The sequence below is a fragment of the Xiphophorus maculatus genome, chromosome 5 (genome assembly GCF_002775205.1).
Source record: "Xiphophorus maculatus strain JP 163 A chromosome 5, X_maculatus-5.0-male, whole genome shotgun sequence".
Taxonomy (NCBI): Eukaryota; Metazoa; Chordata; class Actinopteri; order Cyprinodontiformes; family Poeciliidae; genus Xiphophorus; species Xiphophorus maculatus.
In genome coordinates this window covers 6,988,114-7,010,985 of record NC_036447.1, presented here as the reverse complement: position 1 = coordinate 7,010,985, position 22,872 = coordinate 6,988,114, and the positions used below count along the sequence as shown (strand labels likewise).

The 22,872-nt window shown below is 37.1% G+C and overlaps 1 protein-coding gene across 1 annotated transcript; it reads left to right on the top strand.

The window, feature by feature from the left end:
- Positions 1 to 279: 279 nt before the first annotated feature.
- Positions 280 to 18,938, top strand: hoga1 (4-hydroxy-2-oxoglutarate aldolase 1). The gene is made up of 7 exons (XM_005797462.3): positions 280 to 666; positions 1,281 to 1,409; positions 4,893 to 5,020; positions 6,447 to 6,581; positions 13,606 to 13,702; positions 17,033 to 17,166; positions 18,667 to 18,938. The coding sequence occupies exons 1-7, from the start codon at positions 468 to 470 to the stop codon at positions 18,814 to 18,816; spliced, it is 972 nt and encodes a 323-aa protein (XP_005797519.1). The 5' UTR covers positions 280 to 467; the 3' UTR covers positions 18,817 to 18,938.
- The last annotated feature ends 3,934 nt before the right edge of the window (positions 18,939 to 22,872 follow it).

The following is a 22,872-nucleotide window of genomic DNA, read 5'->3' as shown; positions in this document are numbered from 1 at the left end:
TTTCATCAGCAAAAAAAATTCGAAAGGTCTTCACCATTTTAATTTAGCTAAACTGAGGATAAAAATAAATAAAAATGCCTCTTTGCCCCTAGAAATGTGTGACTGCAGGCTGAAGTCAGTTTTGGTTCATCCCCAACCCCGTCAGTAGGGGGCGCTTTGTCTACGTGGGCGAGCATTAATGTGCATTAATATGCAGAAATGTAATCTTTAAAGTGTTGGCGGTAGTTTTAAGTAAGCAGGTTGCTTTTAGTGCAAAGGTCATCTCTGTCACATGACCCCTGCAGCGAAACGGCTCCATTTTTTTTTTTTTTTAAATCTTGTGGCTTCTTGTGGGTTTGAAAGCTGTTCCAACCTGAATCTGACTCATGTTTAAAGGACAGTTAGTGATTAACTGGGCTGGATAAGGATTGTTGGTTGCAGCAGCTGCACAGATACCGGGCGGATCGAGCCTCTCTGACCGCCTCAGCATGCTCTGTGTCCGGGTCTGGACACGCTGTGGCGTCCGGTACCGACCGTGGAGACGAAACGCGAGCCACGTGGGCGCCGCCAGGCTGGATCTCAGCGGTATTTACCCCCCCATTGCCACTCCGTTCACCGCCAAGGAGGACGTAGACTACCAGAAGCTGGAGGAGAACCTGCAGAAATATGACAAGATACCCTTTAAAGGTTGGAGCTCAGCTTCACACTCAGCTCAGATAAACCGAACCGAACCGCAACATACACAATGCTTCAATAATGATCCTTCACATGTTAAACACTGGATCAGGAAGTCTGCATTAAATACATGTTGCTTTTTAGTATTGCAATAAGTTTGGCTTGTTTTCTACCCTAAAAAATGAGACAAAGTTCAACGTTAAAGAAACACAAAAACTCTTGTCTGTCGCCCCCTACCGTTCTTGAGTTGGTACTGCGTTTTATTGTGCAGGAAATTGTTCGTAATCTCGGTAACATTTTCACAAACCCTAAACCTATTTTTGTCAGTTAATTAGTTTTTATTTTTTTTAATGTGCAATAGTAAAAACACATAGAGATAAAACAATAGCCCAGATTTAGAAATATAACAAAACAAAAACGATGCAAATTAGAATTAGAATCAGAATGCCTTTAACCTAAAAACTCCAGTTTATTCAACTCTTGGAGGTTTGACAAAATTAATCAAATCTAAAACTTGCTCATTTTATTTGACTTAAAGAGTAGAAGATAGTAGACACAACTAAATGTGGCTCAGATGTCATTGTGTGAGTCCCAGCTTAACGTTGAGAGAGTTTTTGTTGCTGCAGGTCTGGTGGTTCAAGGCTCCAACGGTGAGTATCCCTACCTGACGGAGGAGGAGCGAGTGGAGGTGGTGAAGGAGGTCAGACGATCCCTGCCGCTGGGGAAGCTGCTGCTGGCTGGATCAGGCTGTGAATGTAGGTGGGATTGGACTCTGTTTAGACATTTAATAGACATAAATACACACATTAACAATAAACAGACGCTTTTCAGATGCAACAACAAAAAAACCCTTCAAAATCTGCATTTGATCAATCTCTGATTTACTTGGAATAGTGAAGGATTTATGAAAAACGTTCATTTTAAGAAATGTGGTTGTTACGTTTAATCTCATTTTTAATTCCTGGTAAATAGCATAAAATGTTAACAGATAAAGTTTTGTAATTTTTCTACAGTAGCAGAGTGAATGCAGACAGGCAGCATTAATTAACCGGTGGCCCAGTAACAACATTTTCTAATCATTTGTTACTGAAGCACAAAGCCGTCACACCCATGTAAAAATAATAATAATAATGATAATAAAATGAATAGAAATCATTTCAGACCTTGCTGCCCCTTTAATGGGACTATATAACATGTACAAAATAAATATTTTAGGAGGAAAATGAAACAAGGCAACGGTCAACCAGCATGGCAACATTTGCCAGGAATTGCTTTCCATATATTCTCGATGATGTCCAAGTTCTGGGGAATGTCAATATTGCCCAATATTTTCTTCTGTTGCTGTTTTTTTACAGTTTTCTATCATTTATTTATTTATTGCCTGGTATATATCACTATTTTATATGATTCCTCTGACTGTAGATTAAAAAAAACAACTAAATTGAGTCTTTTTTATTATTATTATTTTGCTACTTAAATGTTGCAGCAATGACCTGATCCCAAAATTATCCTCTGCCTCTAAATATGCTTGTTTGGCGAAATGGCTGTGACATTATTATGTGTGTTGGTTATTTGCTTTTTAGCACTGTGAAGTTTTATTTCAGTGCCTTTAAACTGAGTTTCAATGTGGATTTAAGTCTGAAATGATCTGAAATAGTAACACATTTCCTCCCTGTGTGTGCGGCGCCTTTTGGGCAATGCTTTATGGCTTTTGTGCAACGAATCTTATGTTACCTGTAACTGTGTGGCAGCTAATGTGCTCCACCTGAGAGTAAGACAGGTGTAAATATAAATTATAAAATCATATCAGGAATGGCAGAAATCTCTTTATTTATTTACCTGTGAAAACAAGGTCGGCTGCTTGGAAGGTCATTAAATGCAGAAACACACAAGTATTTTCTTCATATGGATGGATAGATTCATTAAATATTATATTCTTTCTTTTTGGCAGCTTTATTTCATATTTAGTCTGTTTTTGTTTTGCTAATTTTGTTTATATGTTTGCATGTGTGTGACACAGAGTGGCTGAGTGAGGAAATATTACATTTATAATACATTTTTTATCAAATTGTTGCTTTCTGAATTGTAATCAAATCATGAAGTTTCTCTCCTTTTCACAGAATGCTTTGTACATCCAGAATAATAATTAAAAACAATTAGATTTAGATTCTATTACAAGACATAAGAAACAAACTCTCTCCATCCAGCGTTTTGAATAATTAGTAAATTAATGTTCGACTTTAATTAGAGAAAAAAAATTTGACTGCAAAGTAAAAACAATGTGCTTTTTTTTTTTTACATGTTCTGTTTATGTTCAGGCTTCTATTCCAAACTTTTCAACTTTTTAAAGTTTTTTTCTCATTTTCAAACATTTTACAGTTTAATTTAAGAGTGAAAAAAAAAATTAACGGTTAGGTTGATCTCATTAGGAAAAGACTTTTCTTAAGTTTTAAAATGCTTTTCAGTTTTTACCACAAACGCCCTCACAGATGTTCAATGAAACGTGGAAATGTTTTATCCTTTCAAAAACAGCATAAACTCTTGATGACGTTAATTATTGGTTCGGTTAAATCCAATCTTTGGAGTCACGGAGGGTCACTAATTAAGAACAATTACAATAAGACGTATTTTATTCATTTTTAATCAGACATGTTTTTATTCAAAGCTTTAGTGTTTCAGTTAAATTGAAAGGAAATTGTGTGATTATAGAATCGTGTGAGAAGAACAGGAAGTTTAAATTAGATTGCACAAGATTTTCATATTTTGACATTTCTGTGCTTCTGAACAGCTTTTTACACTTTTTTAAAATCTTCATGATGCGTTTAAGACACACATTAGATTTTGTTGTGCTTAAATAACTCAAAAAGGGCTATATTAATATTTTTATTAATAATTCACCAGTACCCAAATAGCATCCTCTGGAATCAAAGACTCACTGATGGGAAACGATGAATCGTATTTAGAGTCTGAAACCTTAAAATGTTTTCTCACCTTTAGCTCAAACTGAACTGATGAAATCCAAATTTCTTTCTTTAATTTGTAGGTAAAAGCTCATTAAGCATTTATCCTTTTTTCTGTTCCTGCCACACTTAAATGTTTCAGATCATCAAACACATTTTAATATCATACAAAGATAGCTAGAGTAATTATAAGATTTACAGTTTACAGCTTTTGGGTGATTTTTTGTAGGACAAAAAGCCAGCCTGGCTCTATTAGGCATTAATTTGCCCCTAATGACTGGTTGTGCCATGCTTTGCAGCAGCAGCATAAACTCTTACCAAGGTTTTAAAATAATTTTCACTGAGTTTCTTACCTTGTTGAGGGGAAACTTTTGCCCGCTGCAGAGCTTTTAGTTTCGTTTTGTTTTTAGTCTTTTAGAAACGTTGCAAAATGTGAATTTTGTTCTGTGAGGAATTTTGACCATCCATGAAAGACAATGAAGGTGTTTTCGTGGCTTAGCTTTGACCGTGTTTGAAGCCAGGCCCGTTGCTAGGTAACGGCCAGGCTTCACTGGGGTTGCTAGGTAACTCAGTTCCTGCTGGTTTGTGACGTTATATCCGAAGGTTTTTGAACCTTATAGACTGAATACCCTTCAGCAACAACCAGAGTTGGATACTAACTAGTTACATTTACTCAATTGCATTTACTTGAGTAAGTATTTTGAAAAAAATTACATTTAGGGTATTTTTACTACACTGTACTTTTTATTTTTACTTCGGTATTTTTATTATAAAGTATTTCTACTCTTACTTGAGTAAATTTTCTGAATTTTCTACCCACTGAATGAAAAGCAAACATGTTTTAACCCCAAACTCCCCAGACACAAACACACATCTGCAGTTTTTATTAAAGTTTAATACGTTTTTAATTGAAAGAAACTGATTTGGGATTTTTTTTTCTTTTGTCTGATTTTGTTATTTTTTGTTTCTTATATGAATTATTATTTTTAACTTAAAATGCCAAAATATGCTAAACTTAACTTTATGTTTTGGTCTGTCTGATTATTAAATTTTTAAATATTAATTGATAATTTGATCAGTCACTCAGAACTTGAGTAAACTTTTTACCAAATACTTTTTAACTTTTACTCGAGTAATTTCTTGGACGGCTACTTTCTTCTCTTACTTCAGTAAAAATATGTTGTAGTGCTACTTTTACTATAGTAAAGGTTTTTTTGGGCACTCTGCCCACCTCTGCCACTGGCTCTGTTGTATTATTTCTGTGTTTTTTCCGTCCAGCCACCAGAGCCACCGTCCAGCTCACAGCCAAGATGGCGGCAGCCGGAGCGGACGCCGTCCTCGTGGTGAACCCGTGCTTCTACAAGGGCAAGATGGACAGCCGGGCGCTCATTCATCACTTCACAAAGGTTAGCTGGCACTTTTACTGCAGAAATGTAATCATGACTTCTGACATAAGATTGATTCGCACCTCACTGAGCAATAGACTAGAAGTGAATATTATGCCTCTGTAAGTTTCCCAGAAAGAGGAAATTTGGGTGAGTGCATGATATCAGTGAGTAAAGCTCCAATTTTGTTAGCCAGATGAGATAGAGAGATAATTAGAATTTAATTAAATGATTAAATATTAAGCAATTAGACTCAATTTTAAGCATTACATGAAAATAGACATGTTAAAGGTGACTTATTACGCTTTCCTGAACAGGTTAGGATAGATCAAAATATGTTCATTACATTTTTCCACAACTCTGCTCAGTTCTGCCTATTTTGAGCTGTTTTAGGACCTCCTGTCACTTTAAATTCAAATAAGCTCAACGTTTACACTAACGTGTAAAAATGGCTGCAAGCAAATGTTCAATTCTACAACCGTACATCTTTGAAAAGTAGAGGTAGAGCCTCCTGCACAATAAGCAAGAATGCAGCAAATGGTTTCTGGATGGTAAGTCAACAATGAAACACTTGTCTTTTTCCAGCAGCCATTGTACAGCTCATACAGAGGTAAAACCAACTGACCAAACGTGCTGGAGCTCAGCTGGGGTTGCTAGGTAACAGGCTGGGCTTCACTGGTGTTGCTAGGTAACGCAGTGGCTGCTGATTTGTGATGTTACATTCTGATAATTTTTGAAAAGGGTCATCTTCAGAAAATCAATAAACATGATCATATTCCCAAAAAACATCTAGGCGTTTTATTTTTATTATTTTTTTTAAGTGCTTTGGGTGTTTTTAGAAGAAGTTGAGATCCAAATAGAAGTATAAATGTGTACAAATTGTGAAATTTACATAATAGGTCGCCTTTAAGGTGTTTAATCTCTGGAGATAATCCTGGTTCAGATACAAAATTATGTCAGAATACGCACTGCGTTGAGATTTGAAACTTGTGAGGATGTGTATTCTCAGACCAGGTGGTCATAATGTTATGCCTTATCAGTGATTTGTCAGGCTAAGTCCAGTTGGTGGCGCTATAAAACCTTAAAAAACCCGGAGATATTTTTTTATTAAATGTGTGACACTGAATGTTGCAGACATATTAAAAACTTTTGCAACAAAAACATTAAAAGCAGAACCGAGTTCATGCATTTTAGCTTTTAAAATATATTAACTTGTTCAAGGCCTGTAATGCTTTCAGAAAATGAAAAGAAATGAGGCTTGTTTTTCTATTTTACTTAAAACCAAATCTACAGTCTGTTTTTTTTTTTAAATAATTGACATTATACATTGGAGTCAAAAGAGTTTTATTAGAATAGTTAAGCAAATATTGACTAGGAGTGAAATCATGTTGAGAGAATGAAGTAAAACTCTCAGGTTTAGACATGTCATTCCTCCTCCGGCCTGCAGGTGGCAGACAGCAGCCCGGTGCCAGTGGTTCTGTACAGCGTCCCGGCCAACACGGGCCTGGACCTGCCGGTGGACGCTGTGGTGGCGCTGTCTCAGCACCCAAACATCCTGGGCCTCAAGGACAGCGGAGGAGACGTAAGCTGAGGATACTTTTTTTTTATTTTAGTTTAGTTTTTCAGGAGGAAATTCTGGTCATCTTTGTTTTTTTTGTTGTTGTTGTTTTTATTTTTTACATTTTGTTTGATCTTTATTTTACCACATAAGTTGATTGGAAACAAGTTCTCATTTTCAGGAAACATCAAAATGTCATTCAGCAGGAATGAACATCATAAAACACGCAAACAAAAACACCATTTTCATTCTGAAAAATGGTTCTGATGGGACTCGACCCAGTGAGCAACAATCCGTCCCTTCAGGAAGTCACGATGTTGTGATCTATTAATGCAAATTTACTCATCATTCACACATTTTTCCCAGTTTCCATCAGTCATTGTGAGTTTTCCTCAAATCTGACCAATCACCATTTGGATTTTTTCTGACCAGTCACTGCAACCCGTCTGAATTTTGACCAATCCGCTTTTTTTAATAGGAGCTGAATAGACCAGATTTCAACGTTGGCTCTAAAACAGAATTACAATTGCTTCAAAGTTGGAGAAAGGTTGCAAAGGTTGCTTTGTATTTTCTGTCTGTTTGAGTGAATGCACAGTATTTTACTTATCAGCTCAGCGTCCCAGAAATTTAAATATCTCAGATTTTGTATAGATTCTTACTTTTTAAATTCAATAGCTGGCCGATGTTTTTAAAGACTGAATTGAAAGAAGTAATTATGTGCACATGAATGGACGGAGGTGCAGGACCGCAGAGGCTTTCAGTGAAGCTGGATGGAAAAAGTTATCACACTTGATCTTTACAGTGAAGATAACATTTATTCAACACACAAGGTCAAATGTTGTATCACACTTTAACTTGAACTAACCTTTAATTTTGACCTTTCACCTGCAGACACTTTTTCTCCTGTTCCTTTGCTTATCCACTTAATTTCCAGATTTAAACAAAATGAACTTCATAAAGCATCTTTTCCTCACCTAGCCTTAGTTTTTCTTACAGTACAAACTGACGCTCTTATGTTACACAAAACAAGAAACCATGAAAGTTAACCCAGTTTATTTCCCTTTAATGAAAAGAGAGCAAAATTAATGAATGAGATTTGATGCTTAGTATTCATTATATCAACACCGTCGACGTTAAATAGGTTTTATTCAGCTACTGACCCTTTGCAACGACGTCACTAAATCGTTCGAGGCGCCATGATGGGAGGATTGAACGGAGCGACTGAAATTGTTTCCCAAATTTGTTTTTGTCAGTTTATTCATGGCTTCTACTTGTTCGAGTCGAGTTAATTTGTAGCACACCTGGTTGGGTCTCATAGACGGCGGTATTTACAGAAGCCTGAACCAGCTAACTTAGAAACCGACCCGTATTTCCTCCCTCCTGACGTGTTGATCAAATTACCGACTTTGCCTGAATTCACACCACATGATTTATGTCACTATGTGATAAACAGCGGTTCCCTTTACACCGGAGTGGGATTAAAAACGTACAAAAGACGAGACGCTAATCATTTGTGTCCATACATGCTAGGCTACATGACGGTGTGGCACTGTTTCCATGGTTACCAACGGTTAGACACGCACCTTCTTATTATGCTTTCTTGTAAAGTATATGAACGTTAATCTGTATGTAACGAATGAATATAACGTACAAATTTTACTTTTTGAAGGAATTACTGAGTTAAATCAACTTTTTCATGACATTTAATTTTTTGACCAGCACTTCTGCATCATCAGAATAATTATCAATTCCTCGTCAATGTACACCTATAAATTACTGATATCAATAAATTTTAAAATATGATGAAATGCAGCATTCTTCATAAAATCAAGAAAATTATGGACAATCCTGACCATCCCGTTCATGAGAAGACAGAATATCTTCAGTCAGAGGTTCCTTCACATTTGCTGTAACACAGACCACTACGGGAGATCTTTCCTGCCAACAGTCATCACTATCTACAATAACTCTTCTGAAGAATCTGAATCAATGAGTTACATTTAATTCACCTTTGGGATCAATAAAGTGTTTTTGAATTTGAAGCTACTGTATGCAGTTTAGTAGAACAAATCAAACTTCCTTTGTTTGCTAAAGAAGTATATTCAAAATATTGTTTACATTACATTATCCTTGCATTTTAACAGGTAAATTCAGAGTCTTTTTATTATCAAATATTTCCGCACTACCAAAAGAAATTCCCTGCTGTTACATGGTATAAAACAGCTTGTTTAAACCAGAAGCAGGAAGACATGATGCAACAAGTGGGCATGAACTCTGGAACTAACTGGCCAAGGACCAAACAGGCGGGTTTGAATCGTCTTCCTGTTTAAAAATGAGCAATTTGCTGTTGTGTTTATGAAAAGACGGACTGATTGTCAGCAGCTTCTTCACGTTTGAAGGAGTCGTGACGGCTGAAGAGCCTGAAACCAAAGTGCATCCAGCTCTCTGATGCTGTCTGATTGCAGGGTTGCGTGCCGGAAGGAGGAAGAACGCCTTGCTCTTGTCAGGCTCTTCATGCCTTTTTGTCCGTGTGGGAAGTGTTTGCAAGAAGTTGCAAATGGATTTCTGGTTTGGGAAATTACATGTTTGTGAACTTGCTGGGAGATGGCAGAGTGGCGCTGCTTTGATACAGAGCAGGACGGTTCAGCGGGAGGAAGAACAACCCGGTAGAGACGGGCAGTGAATAGTTATAGTTACATTTACTCTATTACATTCACTTGAGGAAGTTTTAAAAAATTTTTAAAATACTTTTAGTAGTATTTTTACGATGCTGTACTTTTTACTTTTATCTCAATAATTTCATTAGGAAGTATTTCTACTTTTACTTGAGTCAAATTTCTGGATTTTCTACCCACTGAATGAAAAACAAACATGTTTAAACCAAAAATTCACCAGACAGACACACAGCTGCAGTTTATGTTCAAGTTTCATAAAGTTTTTATTGAAAGAAACTGATTTTGAAACATTTTCTTTGGTCTAATTTATTTATTTTTTGTCACTTAAATTAATTATTGCCATTTTGGTCCTTAAAATATCAAAATTTCTTCTTAACTTTATATTTTGATCCACCTGATATTGTGATATTTAAATATTAAATGATTGATAATTTGATTAGTTACTCAGTACTAGAGTAAACCTTTTACCAAATATTTTTTTTTACTTTTACTTGAGTAAAAATATGTCAAAGTAGTGCTACTTGTACTAGAGTATTTTTTGGGGTACTCTTCCCACTTCTGGTGTCAGAGAACAAAGAAAGTTGCAGAAAGATTATGTAGATCAGCAGACATAAATTATTTCCTAATGTCTGATAAGTTCTGCTGGATAACAGTTCCTATTTATTTTTTTAAAATGGTCTTAGCATAGATTAAATCTCTCAACCTACGTCTCTTATGAAAACTTTTAACCAAAACATAATAACCAGCAGCCTCAGATGTTCAACCATCTCTGCTTGCTTTAAAATCTTACTTTAATTTGTTTGTCTTATTGTTTTTAGTCAGAATTACTGGAAAACATCTTCAGCTGGTGTGAAGAACTGAAGATGTCCACAAACCTTGATTTATTGACACAGAGTAGTGCATCAATGTAAAGTGGAAAGAAATTGATACTTGGTTTTCTACATTTTAATAAATATAGAACTGAAAAGTGCGGCATGTATTGAAATGACACACGTGAACTCTGTTCACTTTTTATTTACAGTAATTTCAAAGGAAATTGTTTGAACTACATTTTTATTTTGTTGTGTCAGACTAAGGAGGATTGAATCCAAATGCACACCACACTTTTCAGACTTTTGCTATTAAAGTAAAAACATATATATAACATACTGTATATGAAAAGACAAAAATAAAAACTGAAACATTTTACAAGGTGTCATGCTTTTCATTCTCCCATTTTTTTCTATCTGACTTCAGTCTGAACTGAGAGATCAACCTTTAACCCAACATTAATGCTCCGTAGTAAAGCTTCTGACACTTTAGGACATATTGAACTGTTTCTTCTTCTGCTTTTCTCCTCTGCTGCAGATGTTGTGGGTGAATGAACCCAAGGTCTGAAAACTAAGATCCACAGAACCTAATTCTAAGAAAACATAATGCAAAATAAGCCTCTATTCTCGTTCAAGACAATCAAAACTGTCTCACTGAAGGAATCACAATGATTTTACTTGCTGCTTCTTTTTTATCTTTTGAGCATGTATTCCTGGAAGAAAGGTAGAAATGGCAACGAGAAGAAAATACTTGCAATGAATTTAAGATTTTCTTTCTGTGAAATGATCAAAACCCTCATGTATCCTTTCCAATAGAAATTACTTTTGAATTCGCTTTGCCTTCAACTTTAAACAGTATTCATACCTTAAAACACCTGCATAAAATTCATATTACACCTCAAAACCCCAGATTCAATGACACAAATGATGTATTTTGGTAACAGTGTGTGTGAATTTCTTTTTAAGGATTCTTTGGATTAAACATTTAAATGTTTACAATGATGAATAACAACAATAAATGCACTAATAAATGTATTTAAAGGGAAAATCTAATCTATCTACAAAATAAACCTTGCCTCCCTGTTTGACAGTCAGTTCAGTGTCAGTCTAAAATGTAAGCAAAACAACATAATAAGTATTTACTCTGGTATTATTGATTAAGTTCTTTGAACGCTGGAGTGTTTATAGTGAAAAAGAACACAATACTTGTGTTTCTCCTCCTTCGTCGCAGGTCTGTCCTTCTCAGTGCCAATTTACCAAACCAAACCATGAAACTGCCTGAGCGCTCCCATTGGGTTTGTATTATTCTGCACCTGAATGGCACACCAAGACTCTCCTGTTTGTTTTGTTTTTATTACAGGAGAAAAGATTCAAAATTTGTGGCCAATTTTTGGCCTATTCTGCAAAAACACAAAACGTTGCCAAGTATTTTTGTCTAGTTGCCAGTGGACACTTGAAATAAGACAAAACTAACTTACAAGTATCTTTTCATCAAGATGTATTTCAATCAATAATTGTCTAATATTCGTTAAGAAGTAAGAGTTTTACTGGCAGATTATTTCTCTTAAAGCAAAACAATTTTTCCATATAATAAGTGAAACAAAATCTGCCAGTGGAACTAAAACGTTTTAATTAAGCTCCTGTGTCATTCTGAAAAGTTACTTGTAACTTAGTTTTGTCTTATTTCAGGTGTACTAGAAAATACTATGCAATGCAATGGATGTTTTTGTAAAACCTTGACCTGCCGATTTTGACTTTAATCAATTCCTCTATAAATTTATAAAAAAAATATTGTTGTGTTTGTAAAACTTGAATCTACCCTTAAATGCAGGCTATTGTGGAACTGATTTTCACAAGAAAGCCATCATGGAAATTAACTTATCTCAAAAAAATCATTGGGAAAAGGTTTTTGTGGAATACTGGAAAATCGATAGTTATCTGAAACAAAAAATTAACTCTATCTCTAGAAAATGGGAAATAACTCGTTAACTCGAGAAAACCAGTAGCAAAAAGTACATGTGGAAAACAGGTAATTAACCCGTTATCTGAAACGAGAAAATAGCTTATGATCTCTAGAAAACAGGAAGTTAACTCGTTATCTCTAGAAAACAGGAAGTTATCTCTAGAAAACAGGAAGTTAACTTGTTATCTCTAGAAAACAGGAAGTTGACTCGTTATCTCTAGAAAACAGGAAGTTAACTCGTTATCTCTAGAAAACAGGAAGTTGGCTCGTTATCTCTAGAAAACAGGAAGTTAACCCGTTATCTCTAGAAAACAGGAAGTTGGCTCGTTATCTCTAGAAAACAGGAAGTTAACCCGTTATCTCTAGAAAACAGGAAGTTAACCCGTTATCTCTAGAAAACAGGAAGTTAACTCGTTATCTCTAGAAAACAGGAAGTTAACCCGTTATCTCTAGAAAACAGGAAGTTAACTCGTTATCTCTAGAAAACAGGAAGTTAACTCGTTATCTCTAGAAAACAGGAAGTTAACCCGTTATCTCTAGAAAACAGGAAGTTAACTCGTTATCTCTAGAAAACAGGAAGTTAACCCGTTATCTCTAGAAAACAGGAAGTTAACCCGTTATCTCTAGAAAACAGGAAGTTAACTCGTTATCTCTAGAAAACCATCAGGATAAAGTCTACGTATAAAACATCTGCTTTCGGCTTCGGTGTAACATAAACTGCATTTGTAATTGAACAGCATAATAAATGCTTAATTCATGAATCTAGCAGGTATGTTTCTCAGGCCCTTAAGCTGCACATTGCATGCTAGCAGCAGTAATTAGACTACAAAGAAAATAAAAGCTAATAAGTCTTCCTGACACCTGGGGAAACGGTCGTCTTCCTGCGGTATTATTTTCCCCATTAGAGCTTTATCTGCAGAACCAGAGTGCTCCAGCTTTCAGGCGACCAGCAGGAGCTCCTGTAACCTGATTGACTGACTGATCAATTACAGTCCTGCATGTTTTAAATGACTAATATGAGGAAAGTGACTGACAGGCTGTGGTTATAAATACTCTGTCAGTGGGAACGCTAATGGAGGCTGAGGCAGGATTCAGCAGGTTTTCCCTGCGGAGCGCGCGGCCTCCCTTTGAACATTTCAGGTTTACTTGGATTGTGGGTTTCAGTTTGTAGATTGACAAAAGAAAGTTGAAAGAGACAAAACAAAACATGGAGCCGATATTCATGAGATGATATTCATGAGCGTCTCCAGTCCTCTACTCACCACCGTTTGAAGTTAAATCCTCTTTTTTTGGCTCGCTTGGGAACGATCTGCTTTCCTCCATTTGTTCTCCTCCTCCTTTTGATTTGAATCTTGAACGATCCCCTCCTCCAAAACAAAAAAGAAGAAAAAAGCCTTGGCTCTGAGAGGAGATGATGCTTGTCTCTTGCTGAGCGATTTGTTTACCCTGTGAGATGTTAGGCATGTCTCAGTCCCCGGTGGGAATCTCTCCTGGGATTTAAATACACCGGCAGATATTTACTCTGGCAGCTGGGAGGAACTGACGTTGAAACGCTGCTTTTGACTTTTTTCTTCTCGTTTTCTTTTTTCATGTTTCCACAGATCACACGGATTGGCCTGATTGTTCACAAAACCAAGGCGCAGGATTTCCAGGTTTTAGCGGGCTCAGCGGGGTTTCTGATGGCTGCTTATTGTGTTGGTAAGAAACCCCAAAGGGGAGTTGTTGTTCCTCAACGGGGAACCATCAGCTGTACTTCCTTTCAACCAGAGCCCGGGTGAATAACTATATCTAATTGTTTTAAGATTTCATGTAACAAGAGGCATTTACACTACAGCCATACATGTGAAGACATTTCTTATTGAATCTAATTAATCTGGGTTTTTTTTCTCTCCAATCAGCATAGAAGATGTCAGGATAAACACAGTTTTAGATTTCAAACAAACACACATCCATGGCGTCTGTTTTCAGATGTGCATGAAACATTTGTTGGTACCTTTGGCAAGAATATATAAAACGTTTATATTCCAGTAGCAAAATTTCCCACAAGAAAATCTAGAAAAACCAAGCATTTAATTTGAAAACATTGCTCTGATAGTCCGGTAGACCTGGTTCGATTTCGGACCAAAATTGCAACTTTTGTTACATGTTCAGTTGGTGCGGTTCATTTTCTCTCGGAGTCAAACGATCCAAATTGGAAAACCTATTCCACCCCCTCGCCTGTGGTGGCGCTGCACCAGGAAACGACACAAAAACCTCTGAAGAAGACACTGAGCACAACTTACTTCACAAAATGTAAAACAAATTTTAGCAGTTGTGGGATTTCTCTTTTGTTCCTGGTTTAAAAAAAGAGCCATTTCTCCCTGTAGTGCAAGACGCATTTTTTTGGTTGTAATTACCCAGAATGCACTGCACTATTGACCCTTTACACCTGACGTCACACTCTCCAGAACTCCGCCCATTCCTCCATAACGGTCGTCAAAGCAAACAATGCGCTCCTTTAAAGTTAATCTGAAAACAGACATGTAACCTATTAACCTATGATCGCTTCTATTTATAGTTGATTTCACTTTTAAAATTGTCACCGGGTGCTGCGCGGTCGGCTGCACAAATAGGTAAGGGTGAAGACCAAACTTTATTTTATAAGTGTTAATGAGGAAAGATGCGGCAGCGACGGCGGGCAGCTGTCGGTGTTATCGCGGATTTGCAGCGAACACTTTTTACAAGGTAAGAAGATTAACGTTCATGTACTTTATAAGTAAATATGATTAGAAAAGATATCAAATATAGTAGAATGGAGAAGGTATGTAACCGTTAGTAACCATGGAAACAGTGCCTTACCGTCATGTAGCCTAGCATGTATGAGGAAAAAACTGGTTAGCGTCTCGTCTTTTGTCAGTTTTTAATCCCGCTCCGGTGTAAAGGGAAACGCTGTTTATGACATAGTGACATAAATTGTGTGGTGTGAATTCAGGCAAAGTCTGTAATTTGATCAACACGTCAGGAGGGAGGAGGTACGGGTCGGTTTCTAAGCTAGCTTCTGTAAATACCGCCGTCTATGAGACCCAACCAGGTGTGCTACAAATTAGCTCGACTCGAACAAGTAGAAGCCATGAATAAACTGACAAAAACAAATTTGGGAAACAATTTCAGTCGCTCTGTTCAATACTCCCATCCCTCACTTCACATTATGGCGCCTCGAATGATTTAGTGACGTAGTTGCAAAGGGTCAATAGTCCACTTCCTGTTTCTGGATCGTCTCCAGTCCACTCGCATCCGTAAGAAAAGCATGAAAGTGTGGAGAAGCACCTCACTGTTAAGCATAGTGGAGGATCTGTGATGCTGTGGGCTTGTTTACCTTCCACAAACCCTGGGAACGTAAAATGTAAACATCCCTATACAATCAAATGAATGAAATGAGTAGTTTTAAATAGCAAATTACTTTAATAATTATTACTGAACTTAGTTCTAATATGGTTGAATCTGTGTGTGGTAAGGTATTTTTATAATGTTTGTAAGTCGTTGAAGCAGTTCATTTGACTTGCTTTTAATATGATCTTGTTTGTGTCTGAAGGACACAAACAAAATGTCTAAATGATTTTTATTGTAATGTTTGGAAGAATGGCCTTCAGAGATTAATGCTGATCTTTAAATAAACAAATAAACCTTGTTAGAGAAATCCCAGGACATTTTAGGGAAAGACGTAAGAGGACTAACGTTCAGTAAACTGGAAAAGATAATTATTGGGTCTTTAAGCTGGATAATGATCAAAAATATTCAGCCGATTCACAGAAATGTTTCAGCAATCACTAATGAGACCTTTTTTTAAATCCTGCGGAAACCTACAGAGTCCAAAAAAAATTATACAAATAGCTCAGAGTTTAGCACAGCTAGCAAGTCGGCACAGACAGGTTCATATATCCATGCGGTCAATGTGGGTGTGTATGTGTGTGTGTGTGTTGCTGCTCTGATTACCAAGTTCATCCTCATGATCATCATGTTGCAGGCTGTGTGTTGAGGTCTTATAAAAATCTTGCAGCTTTGATGGGAAATGAAAACTGCTGACACGCTGCGGCACTTAGCGGCTTCCCAGATCTGGTTTGCTGACTTGTCAGTTCAAAGCTTTTTCAAGTCTTTTTTAATTTGATCAAATCAACCTTCCTTTGGAACGTCACATGTTTTTTTACAGTTGGATGTCAGCATGGCTAGTTCCAGAAATAAAGGTGTAGTTTTTGTTTTCGGGGATTTTCCAATCACTGTCATTATTTGATATCATAAAGAAGAACAGACTCTTAGTCCTAGAAATTGTACTCAAGTAATAATGGCACTAATTGAGCATACTTTTACTCAAGTAAAAGTAAAAGTAGCCATCTAAGACAATAAAAAGTGTTTGTTTGAAAGTCTACTCCAGTACTGAGTAACTGATCAAATTATCAATAATGACATAATCAGACAGACCAAAATATAAAGTTGAGGGGAAGTTTTGTTATTTTAAGGACAGAAATGATAGCAATTAATTTGAGTAACAAAAAATTACAAAATCAGGCAAAAAAAATTTCCAAATCATTTTCTGTTAGTAAAAAACTTATGAAACTTTTAACAAAAACTGCAGGTGTGTGTCTGGTGACCCTTTGGTTAAAACATGTTTGTTTTTCATTCAGTGGGTAGAAAAACCAGGATTGTTACTCGGGTAAGAGTAGAGGTACTTCATAATAAAATTACTCAAGTAAAAATAAAAAGTACAGCATAGCAAAAATACTCCTAAAAGTAAATGTTTTCAGAAAAGTTTCATTTAATTACTTTAACTGTAATTAAATGCAATAAGTTACTGTCAAACTCTAACAGGACATTTTTGTAAGTTTTAATATGAAATTTATGAATGTCAAGTTGTCAAAAAGACCAGTTGATTTAATTAAATTCATTTAATTATATCTTAATTGAATATAGAAATTTAAGCAAATGTTGGGCGCAGACAGCATTTTATATTGAACTCCCACTGGTTCCTGTGTGTGTGTCGGCGTGTGTGTGTAGGTGCTGTCGGTGGAGTGTGTGCGCTGGCTAACGTTCTGGGCCAGGAGCTGTGTGAATTGGAGCGTCTGTGTCGGTCTGGGCGCTGGGAGGAAGCCAAAGTCCTGCAGCAGCGGCTCATCGAACCCAACGCAGCCGTGAGTACCATCTGCTGCGCTGCTTGAGCCACCGGTTCAGGAAACCGGCACCAACACCACCACAAACCGCGTCAGACTGAGCTTCATCACATTTTATCACTTTAAGGCTGAATCTATAGGGTGAAATATTCACTCCTGTCAGAACATGTGACAAAATATTTACCACAAGAAAAGAAGAGGTTATTACAGTAAAATAACTGTAAGAATTTACAGCAACAAGAAAATAATTTTCAAAAGTTCTGCTGATTATTACAGATTGCCATGTCACAACATTGCTGATGTTTATTTTCTATCACGAACAGTGGCTTTGCACAAGTATTTTAGTATCCATTGGACTTCCCTACATTTTTCAAACTACAACTGCAGACTTCAGTCAATTTCATTGGGATATTATAAACCAAACCGAAGTGGTGCATAGTTATACATTGCTTTAAAGGCTTTTTTTAAAAAACAAAAACAAGCCAATAAAACCATTGTTACTCTGGAGGAGCTGCAGGCAAAATTTGCAAAATCTGGATTTTTTATGTTTTGTTGCTATACATTTGGGTTTCTACTATTTCTGAAAACAGCTTTTAAAAAACTAACCAGCTGTTGTCAATTTATGGTAAATAGCTTAATGTTTATTGGTGTCTGTAAAATGAGGCGTTTCAAAAACCTCCCGATTAAGTCACAAACGGGAGCTGCGTCGTCACCTAGCAACCCCAGCAAAGCTCTAGTCTAGTCACGTCTAGTCAGCTGGTTTTACCACTGTATAAGCTGTACAATGGCTGCTGAAAAAGTGTTTTGTTGTTGACTTACCATCCAGAAGCCACTTGCTGCATTTTTGTTGGTTGTGCAGGAGGCTCTACTCTGCTTTTCAAAGATGTACGGTTCCATAATTACGCATCTGTTAGCAGCCATTTTCGTGCGCGAGTGTAAACATTGAGTTGGGGGCGTGGCCAGCAGCAGCTAATTGGGATTTAAAGTGACAAGACTCAATACAACAGCTCATTCTGTAAGGAACTCAAAGCAGTCAGAACTGAGCAGGTTAAAATCTCATTATCTAAGAACGATTTCTGTGCAAAAAATGTAATGATCAAGTTTTGCATAGACCAATGATCTCTCCTAACTTGTCCAAAGAAGCACAAACGGTCACCTTTAAGTTTAATTACATCATTTTATCAAATCATGTTCCTAAGTGATGAGCTTCACCTGTAGAAGTGAGTAAAAACAGAATGGGTTCAGTTAAAAACTGTTTTGAGCTCTGTGGTGAATGTTAGAGGTGTGTGCTGAGCTCTGATCAGAGATGCTCTGGGACCGGCTGATTTGGCTGCTGAGTGTGCTTAAGGCTACAAACAGGTTCATTAAGGAGTGCTAACTGTCACGGCCCAGGCAGACTCGCTCTTCCACCGCTTCAAATATCAGGCCTTCACATGTTTCTTTTTTACTGCCACTGTTTCCATATGCAGTCCATATAATGATGGGGATGTGTAGAAATTGACTGAAGCTCCGTGTTGCTAGGTGACCAGAAAATTGGGAGTTCCTGCCCTGAAGCAGGCGATGGAGTGGTTTGGTTACCACGGCGGCGCCTGCCGGTCTCCTCTACAGCCGCTCACAGAGGCAGAGACTCAGCTGCTGAGGCGGGACTTCTCCACCAATGGATGGCTGTGACGGGGAGGTGGGCGGAGCCTGTGTGCATGGGGCGGGCGTCGCATGGGCAAGTGGATGTTTCATCTGTGTGAGTCTGGGTGGGAATCGAAACGGCAATAAATAAAATTTGATCACACAGATACCATCTTTGTCCATTTTATTGGAAAACCCTAAAATTGACCTTCTTGCTTTTACAGGGCTCTGGAACGTACTGCACATTGTTAGGCTTTGAACGCCTCACAGAGCTCTGATCAATACATTATAGTATCTGAAAATGGAAAATGTGCCAAAGGCTGTACACTGCACAAACACTAAATCTCACCAAATATTTTTGATTTAGTTTCTAAATATCTTAGCATACTTTAAATAAGACAAAATTAACTTATTAGTCATTTTTCAGCTAGAAATATGAGCTTGATTTTAGTCAATGATTCCTTTAACATTGAATGAAAAAGTTATAGTTCGCTTATAACTATTACTTTTTCAATCTAAAAAAAAAATTGACTTAAAAGAAGCTCCTATTTCTTGCTGAAAATTACTTGTATGTTAATTTTGTCTTATTTCAAGTATGATAAGATATTTACACTATAAATGAATTTTGGTTTTGAAGATTTAATGTTTGGAAAATCAGGATTTTTTAAAATCAATTCACTCCTATTGGTTTTCATAGTTCAGGGCGGCCATCTTGTTTGTGATTTACAGCTTCTATTTATCTGAACTTTGAATTCAGACCAACTGTATGGTAGGGCCAGTCTAAGATTTATTTATTTTTTTAATTACAAGAATAAAGTCATGGTATTGCAAGAACACAGTTATACGACAATGTAGCCGGAAAAAAAATAAGAGAATAAAGTCATAATTTTATGAAACTCCAACATGAAAAATAACAAATTTAAAATGTGTAAGTTTAGAGATAATAAAATATGTAGTACTTCTCTTAACATATTAGCATCAAATTATCAATAGCAAGACTTTGAAACTATTGCTTTGATTTCATTAAACAACTTTTTTCTTACTTTAAGGCATTTTTTGGGTAAAATTGCATAATTTTTCTGCTAATATTCAGACTATTTTTTCGCACTAGTCAAAGATTCTTGTAATTTGTTGCAAAAGCAGACAACTGTGAGTTGTCTGCTGTACAACTCACAGGAGGTTGGATGGAAATAAAAATGAAAAAAACAAACACTTTTTGACAATATTTCTGTAATTTACTTTTTTAGAAAAGAAAGTGAGCAATAACTGAATAAATAAATCGGATTTATTATGAAAAAAAGAAACGGTGTGCCTTTCCAGCTAAGCCCGTAAAAAGTTAGCCTCCAGGTTTCTGAGCCGAGTAACTCCAGAACCTCGTCACCCCTGATGGAAACCCAGCTCAAAGATGCACTCTGTAATTTTCCACATGATGGAAAGCTATGATGGATGCTAAGTAATATCACCCCTTCATTATGTTGTAATTCACAAGGCCTGCAGTTGATTGTTGGACTTTTCTCTCTTGTTGTAGTCCAGACCTGCACAAACACTAACCAGCGATTTAGCGGGTCCATTTAACCATCATAATGTTCTATTTTAAGTTAAATAACAGGTTTTTACCATGGTTAGCAATCTCACTGTAGCTTGGTAGACCTGATTGAATGTTCCCAGCAACTTGCTGTGTTTAACTTGAGTAAAGCTTTGCTTAATAAAGTCCTGCGTTTCCTCGCATTGCATGAAAAGAGACTCAATCAGCACGTTATATTCACACACAATGACAACATAGAGCAGTACAAAAAATTGTACTGCTCTATGTTGAGAGATTAACATATCTCAGCAGGAAGTAGCTGAGATATGTTAATCTCAAAACTCGGTTACACCATGATCAACAGGAGCTTGGGATACTTACACAGACAATAATAAGATTATATCAGAAATCTTTTCCCTAAAGGTTTCTGAAAGTCTGAAGTCTTAATAGCCATTAGAGCTTAATCAGTTATCAATTTATTGAACATAATTGCATGTTTCTGTCCTTCCGTTTGGATATCTCCTGCTTCTAGAAGTACTCCAAGAGCAAAACAACGATAATACTAAAAAACACCCAGATGGTTTTTTTGGAGGGGGGAATGAATAAATGTGCTGGTGTCTGCAAAATGACCTGTGTCAAAAACTTCTAAATTGTTGCACAATTTGTTACCTAGCAACCCCAAACCAAGCTCCGCCCAGCCCCTCACCTGGCAACCCACCTGGAGCTCCCACTTCATTTCAAGAGTCGCTCAGTTTCCGCTGTAACGGCGGTTGGAAATGAAATGGGGGGGGAAAAATAAATTGTTATCGGCTGCAACACAGAGTACGCAGGATTTTCTCCCAGACACGAAGAATAGTACAGAGCTGCTTGGCTTCGTTTTATTTTTGCGCAAATTGTAGTTTGTGAAATCAGTTTAGGAAGGATTCCTCTGAAAACTACCAGCAGGACAAGGCGGGATTTACCAAAATACCTGGACTGAAGGAAGGTTCTGCTCCATGATGGCGGTGTAAGTACATAATGTGCGTTTTGTGTTGTTCGGCTTGAGCCTGATTCGTCAGGTAGCATAAGCTAACGCTGAATGCTAGCCTCTGCTTGTCCTGTAACTCAAGTGAAGCTACGCATTTACTGTCGCAGTTCAACTGATTGCGTTCAGTGTTTATGAAAACACCGAGATTGTCTGAGTTTTGTTTGTTTTTTACATGTTGAGAGAGGTGTTTCTCCTCTAACCTCGCAAATATGTTTTTAAGACACATTTGCAGATAAAAACAGTCTTTGGTTAATTATTGTGCTGATTTCACCTTGACTTCACATCAAGGCTCAGACACGAGGCGAAGCTCAGTCCTCGGAGTTTGAATTAATAGCATATAAATTTGCGTCAGTTTAACCTTTCAGTGTTTGTGGCTTGACTTAATCTTCTTCGGGGTCAAAGACGTATGTTTGTCCCACTGTACGTCTGTTTGTGTCTGAGGTGCTAATACTGTAAACACTGAGCTAGTAGGATTTGGCCAGCAGCAGCTCATTTGCATAATCGTTACTTAACGCTAAAACGGCGCATTCCTTAATGAGCTCAAAACTGATCGGGTGAAATTTCAATATCTGAGAATGACTTTGTGTATTAAATGTAATGAACATGTTTTGTATAGACCACAGACCTATAGCTTCTTCAAGGAAACATAATAGTAGACCTTTAAGTTTATTATCGTACACCTTTTCCGTTTTCCATGCAAATGACTTTCCTGCTAGATGCAGACTATGATACAGTGATTTGTAAATGTATTCAGGTTTTCCACATTTTTGTCGCAGCAGCAGACTTCAGTGTATTAAATAGGGATTTCATTACACAGTGCACACCATTGGGTCTAATTATTACAGGGAGCAAAGGAATGCTTACTTCTCAAATTTATATTTCAAATAAAAGTTTATTGTGCTATTGCATTCAATATTTTGCACAACAATATTTTGTTGTTTGCAGCTGCTACATCTCAACCAGCTTTGGATGTGTAGATCCTGAAACATGTTGTAAAATGACAGATTGGATGAGGAGCGTCTGTGTACAGGGGCGTCTGCAGGATGTTATCGGAGGGTATGCACAAAACTGTCACTGCACCTTACCCATAAGAACAAATCCACAACTCCAGCACACATCGTGTGTGTCGCACAGGTTCAGGTGACGTGTCAGACCTCCCAGAGAATGAGGGGATGAAGTAACACTGTTTGCCTAAATTCTACTGTTTTTGGCAAAGTTTAAACTAGATGTAAGTGTTTAACCCGCAGTCTTAGTGCGACACTCTGGAAAAGCGCAGCAGATGTTACGGTCGACCAACCAGAAGACTGGTCAGCACTTCAGTTCACTAAACCACAAAAAAACCCAACTTGTAATCGGCAACCCACCAGACCCACACATGGTAAAAAGTTCAGGCAGGGTTTACTCGATTCCTTGTAGGACTTCTGGAGGGCTAAAACTCCACGTATTCATTTTTAGCTAGCTTCACGGCTTTTATATTTAGAAGAAAGAGCAGAAAAACCGCCAAATAGCCAGAAAAATGACTAATAACATTTAGGTTTAGGACACACATCAT